At 40.5% G+C, this 11,388-nt stretch overlaps 2 protein-coding genes across 2 annotated transcripts; one reads left to right on the top strand and one right to left on the bottom strand.

Annotated features, from left to right (window-relative positions):
* Window positions 1-5,463: 5,463 nt before the first annotated feature.
* LOC106330517 lies at window positions 5,464-8,075 on the bottom strand. Its single transcript, XM_013768971.1, has 2 exons — window positions 7,775-8,075; window positions 5,464-7,667 (listed from the first exon to the last, which is right to left on the bottom strand). Exon 2 carries the CDS (start codon window positions 6,988-6,990, stop codon window positions 5,464-5,466), a length of 1,527 nt encoding a protein of 508 aa, XP_013624425.1. The 5' UTR covers window positions 6,991-7,667; window positions 7,775-8,075.
* LOC106330518 (serine/threonine-protein phosphatase 7-like) lies at window positions 7,104-8,203 on the top strand. Its single transcript, XM_013768972.1, has 5 exons — window positions 7,104-7,142; window positions 7,409-7,591; window positions 7,709-7,855; window positions 7,932-8,039; window positions 8,123-8,203. The coding sequence occupies exons 1-5, from the start codon at window positions 7,104-7,106 to the stop codon at window positions 8,201-8,203; spliced, it is 558 nt and encodes a 185-aa protein (XP_013624426.1).
* The last annotated feature ends 3,185 nt before the right edge of the window (window positions 8,204-11,388 follow it).

The raw sequence follows: 11,388 nt of genomic DNA on the forward strand, positions 1-11,388 counted from the left end.
GGTTATTTGGTTTTGTTGATTTGTTTTCAGACAGGTTATGTTTTACACATGGTGGTACACGCATATCACAGCAACATCATCCAAGATTTCGTGTGTGTGTATTTGAGGTGGATGACTCAATATGTTCGATCAGATTGTGGCATTGCCGATGGTAAAGAAGAACCAACTATCATGTTCGAGGACGAAGCATATTCTGCCCAAGATCTTCATCATCCACGGATTGCAGAAAATTGGAGAGGTCCAAGGGACTTTCAGTAATGTCCAAATCAGGGGGAGTAATGTGTGTTGTACACTTTTTCATTCACCATGGTTTTGTCACAATTGGGTTTTCCTGGTAAGGTTTTAATGAGGCAACATTAAAGCACATTACAAGCTCTAAATGGTTATGACATCCAAGGAGGAGGGTTATGAACCAGATTGTGGATGGCTCATAACCAAGAGATTATGATTTGTAATCTTTTCATTTATCTATGACGGTGTAATCTTCTATATAAGGAACATCTATGTTATGAATAAAGATAGACTTTTCCATTACTTTTATAACAAATTTTTTATTTTATATAGAAAAATAAATGGATCAGTTACTAAACCAAACTGCTTTTTTTTTTGCTTCGAAACTGCTTTTCTTTTTATTGATTTAAGTTTTTCTTTATTTACATTTTTTCTTTAAAATTTTAAATATTATCCATTTGTCAGATTTTTATTGGTAAGATGGCTTGTGCTTTAGTATATAAGAGATTTATGATAATTCAACTACATAGCATGATTAGATTTTGAACTGTTATGGTTCTTATGAATCCAATGTTTAGAAAATTTGCTAGAAGGTAGTTAGGCGTCTTATAGAAGATTAATGTTTAGGCGGACATCTACACCAACTTTGTCAATGTCTACACTGATTGGTTAGAACAATGTATGAATCTAAATGCTGGCTTTTTGTATATTGATGAATCAGCGAGCTTCTTTCTCTATTATGTTTACAGTTTAAGCTTTCACTTATAACCAATGGAACCTCTTTCACCACCACCAATCACTTGGCCAAATGGTGGGACTCTTACCAACGAGTGGGTACATAGCCTTATGTCATCTCTCGAATGGTCTTCATGGAACTTTCCTCCTTCCCACTTACCTTCAGTAATGCCTGTCAACGTCTTTGACTCCCTCATCCTCACCGCCAAAATCGTCCACAGAGAACGTAACTGCGTCCATCTGGATGATCTCGACTCTGAATCAACAGTCATTGTGGTTGGTGACATTCATGGTCAGCTCCATGCATGACCTTCTCTTCTTGTTAAAAGACACGCTGGCTTTCCATCTCAAAACAGGTTTTATGTGTTTAACGGTGACTACGTTGATCGTGGTGCTTGGGGTCTCGAGACCTTCCTCATCCTCTTCTCCTGGAAACTTGGTTCGAAAAAGCGAGGACCTCAACGCTTAGGACCCCATTGCCAGGCGAGGTACCTCGCTTGTACGGCGTTTTGTTGGTACCTATATAAAAAGGTGATTGTTGAAGATGCTCATGCTATGAACCAAAGCAAAGAAATTTAAGAGTAAACACTATTGAATCAAATGCCCGTTTTAATGTATATATTAATTATGTGAATGAATAAATATACAATTTCTTTGATTTGTATGTATAGTAGCTTTCAAAACTCGATTTTCTTTTTCTTTTAATTTTAAAAACAGTAATGTTTTTTAATTTTAAAAAGAGTAAGTTCGGTCCAACCAATGCTGATCTTTTACTTGGTGCAAGACACTTCGAGAATTAATACTTTGGTCTTGGTTTCTATCTTAACGCTCATGTTTTTTTTGGTTGTTTAGGTTTTGATGCCTGATAGAGTCTTCCTTCTCCGGGGTAATCATGAATCTAAGTACTGTACATCTTTTTTTTTAACACTGGATTGCATTCATGTATGGAAAAACTAGCTCATCCCCAAATAAAGGTGAGCCAAGTAACAGACGTTCACAAAGTCTCAAAGAACCAAAGCATCCCAAAAGGAGAGGGAATAAAAGGAAATTAAAGGTAAAAAAGAGCAAAATATAAAACCACCAGTAGGCAGTATAACAGCAAGGAAACTCAGATTCTGAGTGTGGGGATAGTAGTACAGCAGGACCAGAGGACACGGGTCCAAACAATAGCATTCCTCAACCAGTAAGAGTCCTGGTTGTGATTTCCAAGGTCGTAGCCTCAGCTTCCTTGAGAAGAAGATTGTTTAGCCAAAGGGGACCCCCTGATGCTACGTAGGACTGAGACCTGTGATCAGAAGTGACACTGGTAGCGTTCGACATAGCCGCCATATTTCTTGAAACGTTAACATAGTCTACTCTCCATTCCGGAAGAAGCCGCAGGGGCTCGTTAATAGTAGAGATTAAGAGACGGAATTGTGGAAAGAGTTCTGGTCGTAGAAGGGCCATGCGAAGGTCTAGCGAGGAGGTTTCCAGAATCACTTGATGGAAGTGATGACTTGCCATCGATTCCACTGACCATAAAAGGGCTTGGAGCTCTGAATGCAGAGGCGATGTCAGTCTGGTGAAAGCACGCCGACTGTGTACCCTTAAGGTACCGGAAAATCCTCTTCACAGCGATCCAGTGCTCCTTTCGTGGCTGAACCATGAACCTACTCACAACACTGACTGCGTGTGCAAGATCTGGTCTTGTACAAACCATAGTATACATCAAACTTCCTACAGCACTAGCATAAGGAACACGTGACATATAATCGATTTCCCCTTCAGACAATTAATCACTCATGGTAGGATGAAAATTTGCAGCACATGGAGTATCGATAGGCTTAACATTAAGCATCCCGAATCTTGTCAAGACCTTTTCAATGTAGGCCTTTTGTGACAAGAACAGCTTCTTCTTCGTCATATCCTTGAAGATCTCCATTCCTAGAATCTTCCTCGCAGCACCCAAATCTTTCATCTCAAACTCAGAACTCAGTAGTTCTTTCAGCTTCTGAACATAACACTTCTTCTTGGCAGCTATCAGCATGTCGTCTACATACAGCACCAGGTAGATAGATGACTCATGTAGACACAACAGTCATAAGGACTCCTGTCGTAGCCCAACTTGACCATATAGCTATCAAACCTCTTGTACCACTGTCTAGGTGACTGCTTAAGTCCATACAGCGACTTCCTCAACTTGCACACATGATCTTCGTTACCAGGAAATAGAAAACCCTCAGGCTGAGTCATATAGATCTCCTCCTCAAGCTCTCCATGAAGAAAAGCAGTCTTCACATCAAGTTGCTCCAACTCCAGATCCTGACGTGCTACTCTCTTCCCGCACTGATTTACCAAATATAATCGAAGATTTCTGAGGGTTGATAACCTGACCTGTGGCCGCTCCATACCTTCTCAAAATATTCATCAGAGCTTCACTCTGCTCCCCATTCGCTTTATAGGAGAAGAGACAGTCATCTGCAAACAAGAGGTGATAAATTGAAGGCCCCTGCACTCTAAATTTCATCCCAGAAATGCTTCTATCTCTCTCAGCTTTAGAAAGCAGGTGAGGTAATCCTTCTGTGCATAAGACAAAAAGGAAAGGGGACATAGGATCTCCTTGGCGAAGTCCCCTTTGTGGCTCTATCATTCCATGAGGCTGATCATTAATCAGGACATAGTAAGTGACAGTGGTGACACACTTCATCACCCATTGCACCAATCTCAAATCAAATTCAAGCGCCAGCAGAACAGACCGCAAGTAACCCCATTCCACTCGATCATATGCCTTCGACATATCTGTTTTGATCACCATGTATTCCTCAGAAACGCCATCTTTAGTTCTCAGGGCATGAACCATTTCATGGGCGATAATGATGTTGTCAGAGATTAACCGACCTGAGACGAAAGCACCTTGAGTTTCAGAAACTACCTCTGGTAGGATGACCTTCAGTCTATTACATAGAACATTGGAGATGATCTTATACTGCACAGAGCAAAGACTGATAGGTCTGAGGTCCTGCATCCGGTTTGCATTCAATACTTTTGGGATGAGGCTCAACTGTGTGTGGTTCCATCCTTCGGGGATCACAGCCGTAGCAAAGAAGCTCTGAACCTCTCTAATTACTGCAGGTCCAACTATATGCCAATATTTGTGGTAGAAATTTCCATTCAGACCGTCCTCCCCCGGTGCACTACCTCCATCAATACTCATAGCTGCCTTTTTAATTTCCTTAGAAGAAACTGGAGCAATCAGCCGTGAGTTCATTTCTTCTGTAATCCGACTCTGGAAACCATCAAACAGCGTCTGTAGATTATAAGGGTTGGTGCTTAGGAACAGCTCTCTGAAATACTCAGCCGCTATGTTCCCTTTAGAACCTTCAGAGAAATGCTCATTACCAAACTCGTCAAACAGCATAAGAAGTCGATTCTTGACCTTCTTCCCTTTAACTACATTGTGGAAGTACTTGGAGTTGCGATCCCCTTCCCTAAGCCATTCTTCTCTGCACTTTTGTCTCCAAAACCTCTCCTCCTCCATATAGGCTTCAGCTAGTTGTTTCTTGATTCGTTTCAACACCGCTCGAATCGGATATAGTTTGGAGACTTCCTTCTCCAGAGCTGCCTTGAGCCTCAAGATACGCTCATGGGAATTAAGATCAGAAGATTTTTTCCACCTGGAGATACCTCTGCGCACCTTAGAAATGCGATCCATGATACACACCGGATCCCCAGAGTTCCCCCATCCCTGAGCAACAACTTCTTCAAAACCTTGACGATGAAGCAGGCGGTTATCCAAGTAAAATCTCCCTCGTTTTAGTTCTCGTTGTTCCAGAACGAAACCAATCAGTATATGTCTATGATCAGAGCCCCACATATCTCCATACTCCACGCTCGATCTTGGAAACAAGTTAAACCATTCATCGTTGCCAAAGCACCTATCGAGGCGGCACTGGACCCAAACCATCTCTCTCCAGCCTCCCCACGACGGAACATTACCCGAACTCCGCAGTTCTCTAATCTTACAGCTCTTGGCCATGTCCCTGAAGCCCCAAAAACTGGATTCTTCTCTCACAGCACCACCCAGTTTGTCCTCATTTGACATTAATTCATTAAAATCACCTACCAGCAACCAAGGCTCATTCCTGCTCAGCCCAATCTCCACCAATCGATCCCAAACCTCTTGACGTCTTTCTCTTACTGGGTCTCCATAAACACACGAAAGAAAGAAAGACATTGATCGAACTGACACCTTTAAATCAATAATCCTCTTATCACCTGAGAGAATCTCAACTCCATAACTACTTTTCCAAAACACCGCCAAGCCACCACTAAGACCGAGAGGCTCAACTGTGTAGATACCATCATAACCCAAACTTTTTTGTAAATCCGAAATGTACCCAAACTTCTGCTTTGTTTCCATCAAGAACATAATATCCGGGAAGAACTTGTGACGAACTTCCCGAATGATCTGAACTGTCTCAGTGCTTCCTGCACCTTGACAGTTCCAGCACCAAACACTCATTGGGGCAGCAGCGGCTTCACACTGGAAGCCACCGTAGGTTCTGATGTTTTCAGGTTTTTGTTGTCTGAAGCGAGCAAAGGAGAAGTAGATTTCCTCTTCGTGTTGCGTTGAGAAGATGGGTGAGATGTGCCCACTTGGTCCTCTGTTGCAGCACTGGCTTTCGGAGTCACTTTCCTTTTCCAGGAGGTGGGCCGTCGGCGCATTGTTTTTTTCTGACTCAGGCTTCCGGAGGCTCGCCCCTCCAGCGAGGGGCCAAGCTGAAAACCCGTCGAAGTCAAGGTTGGAGCAGATAGAGCCGAAGAGTATGAAGATGATGTCTCTTGTTCTTCTCCACGAGAGGTTGTTGGTATGGCAGAGATCATCAGGGCATTGTCAGTCTGTCGTTGCAGCAGCTGAGAGAAAGATGGTTCCGTGTAACTAAAAACATGGCCTTTTCCTTTATCCAAATCACCCGAGATTCTTGTAAGTCGCACTGAGGCCTCTGTTTTGTTGTCTTCAATTCCTTGCCGAACCCTTTCAATCCTGGCCATTCTCTCTGTTGGATCAGAGTTTGAGATGTACTGCATAGCCATTTTCAAGTCTTGTTTAGATAGCTCCGGGAACAAGGGTGGAAAACCAGGTGGCCCCTCCAAGATCTCAACTGGACGTGTCGCATTACGCTTGCTCTGGGCTATCGCCACTTCCTCTACAGGATCAGGGGGCACTCTCTGTTCAGTCTGAGCACCTTTCCTCAGCATAGGACATCGGATCTTTTCATGTGTTAGACGCAAGCAATGAAAGCATCTTTTGTGTATCTTCTCATATTCAAACTCAATAGTGACCACCTTTCCAGGTGTGCTCAGCTTCCGTGTTGCTTTCAGTGGCTTAGTGGTATCAAATATCACTTGCGCTCTGATGTAGTCCTTCGTATGAGATACCTCAGGGTCATAGGCAATCTCCTCCACTTCTCCAATTTCCGAAGCCAGTCTAAACATTGTTTTAACAGTGAAGAAATCAGCTGGAATATGTCTGATCCGAATCCAAAGGCTCATATTCTGGAGAAAGTTCTCCGGGGGGAAGGAAGACCACCGTTCTATAACCATTGCCCAGTGGTTATACGACCATGGGCGGTCCTTCAGGACCGTCGCTAGATCCTCTTCACGCTGGAAAACAAACTGAAATCTGTCTCGAGACAGCGCAATTCCACGAACTCTCCCTTGCACACGCCAAGCCGTTGGCATGTAGTCAATCATTCTTTCCATTGATTGACACTCCAGATTGAGAAGACGACCCAGTAAGCTTTTTTCATTCTCATCAAAGACTCTGTACTGGGGGCTATCAGGGAGGACTAGAGGTTCCTCATCTTCAAGAGACAATGCTCCAATGGCTTTGTGAAGAAAATCGGCCATATTCTCCGCGGTGGTGCTGAAGCAGTAGGCAAGGTTTCGGCGAGGGGGGAGATTCTTCCGAAGAAGGTCAAGAGTGATTATGGAGAAACTCCCATTGATTACGCTATATTCCGCCACAATCTTTAGGGAATTCATTCAGATTTGGAAATTCTTGATTGCTAAGAGAGGTATAAGAGGAAAGATGGACAAATAAGGGGAGATTTTCCTTTGATTTGATTGGGGGAGAATCGCTAAAAAGGAAATTGGAGATGCACTTCCCAAAAACAGAATACCGTTGCCAAGGGCCGGTAATTGAATTTCACTCACGGTGAGGAAGAGAAAAAGGAAAGGGAGCGATGGCAATAAATTCACCGGAAATCGCCTTCTTGAGAGAGAAAAAAAGTGTGAATTTTGCATTTGAATTCACCATCTAAAGTCTGTACATCTATGTACGGTTTCGAAAAGGAAGTGCTTACAAAATACGGTGACAAGGGGAAACATGTGTACCTCAAGTGTTTAGGTTGCTTTGAAGGTCTTCCTTTGGCTTCCGTTATCTCTGGACGTGTCTATACAGCACACGGAGGGCTGTAGCAGCCCTGTTGTGTCTAAGAGAACAAGGGGAAAGAAGAACCCTCTGGTGCTTCGTCAAGAACCTGAGCTGAGCTCATTGAAGCTTGGTACTTTAGAAGAATTGATGCAAGCTAGAAGATCAGTTCTTGATCCTCCTTGGGAAGGTTCCAACTTGATTCCAGGAGATGTTTTATGGTCTGATCCTTCATTGATTCCAGGCCTTTCTCCAAATTAACAGAGAGGCATTGGTCTTCTTTGGGGTCCTGATTGTACAGAAGAGTTTTTGTAAAAGTACCAACTAAAGTTAATCATCAGATCACATGAAGGTCCAGATGCTAGAGAGAAGAGATCTGGCTTAGCTGGTACGGACTTAGGATATACAATAGATCACGATGTTCAATCTGGAAAGCTTATCACTATCTTCAGTGCTCCAGACTATCCACAGTTCCAGGTACTTCTCTAATGTAATCTGACACAGGAAGATTGATGCGGATCAAAATCTTTATCTTGTTGTTGTTATGATACAGGCAACGAGAGAGAGGTACAGAAACAAAGGAGCATATATTATATTGCAGGCTCCTGACTTATCTGATCCTCAGTTTAGAAGTTTTGAAGCAGTTACTCCACGACCAAAGGTTAATGACTTCATCACTCTTTTAATGAAGGAACCACTGATCTTTTCTTTTTGATGTGACATTCGTTTTGTTTAAATGTGCAGGCGAATCCGTATTATGACTTTGAAAATGAGATGGATAAGTCTGCAATGGACGGCAACGAGGAACAAGCAGCAAGTCACTGATTGATTGTGTAAAACAACTGAAATGAAAGAGAATCTTGAAACTGAAGTTTTTTTACAGTTTTTTTTTTATAATTTGATAATCATTTTACACGAAGAAAAATGGAACCAAACGTTCATCAGTTGTTTTTATTAAACCGAACTAACCGGAAACGAAATGTAGGTAAATGTAGGAAACCTAATCTCCACGCTAATTACGGGGACAATCCACAGATAGTGGTGAGTCTCTTTGGTTTAGGTTTTAATGAGATAGTTGTAGAATAGGTAGATACATTGATAGTGTCGATTGATTTGAGGTTTCAACTAATGATTGCAGAGTAGCTGATAAAGTTGGTAAAGGATGCCTCACAGAACGCGGCCATTGATGGGGCTGTTGCTTTTCACAGGAATAAACGCGGTCTGACGCGGTTCTGGTGCAGACCATTACTCCAGTTTATGACTTTGTCTGCTTCTTGCCTTACTAGGAGAAACGGGAATGTATGTTTGTCCTAGAATAACTTTGGAGACAGACTTCTTATATTCCTAGTTAATTATTATGCTTAAGTATTTCTTTGTATTCATCTCCAAGTAACATCTAATGTGCATTGCTTTCCCTTCACTTTATGTTCTTGTGACTGAGATATTTGTTTGTGTATATGAGTCTAGCATAAATATTGAGGACTGTAGTCTGTAGATCAGATCAAACTAGCATTAGCGTTGATTTGCTTTAGCTGCATTCTGAATGATATATTTGGTTCTTACTGAAAGATAGTAATGAGATGTGGTTGATGCCTAGCTATTTCCTTAGGCTGTTTACTTTAAATCATTTCTTGCAATTGCTGTTTACCCTTTTTCGATTTTATCACGGGCTGCTGAACTAATAATGTATCATTTATTTTGTCTAAAGAGAGAACGAATCCGGCAGGGGCTTCAAGCAGCTTCATTATCAGTTGCTACAAACTCAACACATAAAGCTACTACTCAAGCATCTGCTAGATGATTCTCTCCATGTCATTCATTTTCTAAAATCACGCGACATCCAAAGTACTAACGCTTAAAGATGATAAACTGTCCTGTCCTGTCTACAGATAGTTTTTTTTTTTTTTTTTTGGTAAAAATGTTAAATATTATACCAAATTTTCAAGTTTGTGACAGAAATTACAAAGAAAACTAGTAGCGGATTACGGAAATTAAACTAAACATCAAAACCTAATACGGAAAAAAAAAAGATTCAACCCGCAACGGGAATTCAAACTTTGATTGCAAACATGATTTGAACAAAATGATCTACATCTAACTAAACATCTTTAGCTTCGCTCGACCACCTCTAAACCAGCACATTCCGCTAAATAGTTCAGTTATCCTTAGACTATCAATCCCCGTACTCAACTGTCTACAGATAGTTTCATCACTCATCCAAATATTCACATGATCTTCCCCATACCTCAATTCCAAAAAGGTTAGAACTTTTTGCTTGCAGCCCTTGAATGTTAGTTAAACTCGATCGGCCCCCTTTTGTCTTTCGATAAGATGTTATGAAGAACCTGAATCGGTCTGTTATATTTGCCAAAATAATGTCCAAGACGAAAGTGGTTTTAAAGTTTTGAGACATAAATATACAAAGACTCGCTCCCCCCATGTGGGTGTTGGTTTTGAGTCTTTTGACTGTGTACATTGTTCATCGACAAACTTCGACATGTACTCACCTCAATGTTTTTAATGCTTTCATGTGCATAAAGTTAGTGTCACAACAATAATAGTTAAAACTTCATCTCAAGCCTAAATTATTGTAAATATTAGAAAGAAAAGTTAAAGATAACGAAAAACATATGTGTTGTGTGATGGAGACGAGACCATTCTGGAAGAGGTCACAACCAGTACCGGTAAAGACCACGAACAACTTTAAAAAAATTGGCCAATTTTATAAATTTTGTAGATAATTTTTTTTTAAAAAGGCTGATTTATGTAAATATTTTTTGTGGGCTGGAAGCGGGTGCTTGTAATGCTTCCCCTCAGGGCCGCCACTGGTCACAACAAATGTCCCAATTAGAGACTATCTTAATAATCTAGAGCTGTGTCTTTTTGACTTTAATGCCATAATCGGACAATACCTATGAATTATGATGTATCAGGCAATGCAATAATGTCTTTGTTCAATTATTTTCCTAACTAGAGATGTGACAACTTGTCACTGACAAGCAGTGTTTTTAAATCCGACCCAGATCCGCGGCTGAACCGATAAATCCGGTGATCCAGAAAAAATCCGGTTTGGGTTTTATGAAAAATTCAATATTTAAAAACCCGCAAAAATTTGCAAAAACCCACTAAAACTCGGAATCCGATACCGATTGAACCACCGGTTGGACCAATAGATAACTTTTTTTTTTACTTTTTAATTATGTTTTTAGATTTTGTTTTATATTCTAAATTTTCAACTAAGAAGTTAGGTTTTCATTTTTTCAATTTTATATTTATGATTTTTAGATTTTGATGAAGATTTTACTATGCCACCTGAAGAAAATGAAGTGAACAATCGTAGAGAGAACCAAAATTAGTTGATGTGATTTAGTGTTAGTTTTTTTTTTGTTATTGACTATTTATAACAATGATGTTTTACTTTTGGTTTATTTTAGATTTAAAGTTTAATTTACTATTTACATTAGAATCCAGATCTGAAAAACCTGCATATTAAAGTCAAACACAAAACTAACCTCATTTTTTTTTAAATTAGTTTTGCCCTATTCATCCCACAAGTTCATATAATTTACGAAAATGCCATCAATTTTTTTTTTTCTTTTCGAAAATGACATCTTTACTCTCTCACCCTCATCATCTTCAAGTAATTACAAGATTGCCATTGTCATCAATACCACAACCACCATGAACAACCAATTTGAAGCTCTTACTGCTCCCAAAATCGATTTACCCTTCTTCTTTTTCCATTCTTGTGAACTAAACACAACATATCTCTCACTTTCTCTCCACAATGAGCTAAAAAAACCCAAGATTTTGATTCTAAAATTTTTATGGTTCATAGAGTCATAGAAGCTAACGATTCTGGGTGGGTGACTTTCGTTTGTGATTCTGTGTGCTTGGAGAAGCCTTATGTATGCTAAGGAACTTATCTCACCAATTTAAGGTATGACATCGAGTTTTTTTCCAGATCTGTTCGTCAGACGACTTACTTGGGAAGTCGTCTGGCTGTAGAC

This window comes from Brassica oleracea, chromosome C3 (genome assembly GCF_000695525.1).
Source record: "Brassica oleracea var. oleracea cultivar TO1000 chromosome C3, BOL, whole genome shotgun sequence".
NCBI lineage: Eukaryota > Viridiplantae > Streptophyta > Magnoliopsida > Brassicales > Brassicaceae > Brassica > Brassica oleracea.

What these genes read in the sequence shown, in the direction of transcription:
- LOC106330517 (XM_013768971.1), bottom strand. Translation starts at nt 6,990, where the DNA reads ATGAATTCCCTAAAGATTGTGGCGGAATATAGCGTAATCAATGGGAGT.
- LOC106330518 (XM_013768972.1), top strand. Translation starts at nt 7,104, where the DNA reads ATGCACTTCCCAAAAACAGAATACCGTTGCCAAGGGCCG. An exon ending in CCAACTTGATTCCAGGAGAT is followed by an intron (nt 7,592 to 7,708) that starts GTTTTATGGTCT and finishes TACCAACTAAAG; the next exon opens with TTAATCATCAGATCACATGA. An exon ending in CAGTTACTCCACGACCAAAG is followed by an intron (nt 8,040 to 8,122) that starts GTTAATGACTTC and finishes TTAAATGTGCAG; the next exon opens with GCGAATCCGTATTATGACTT.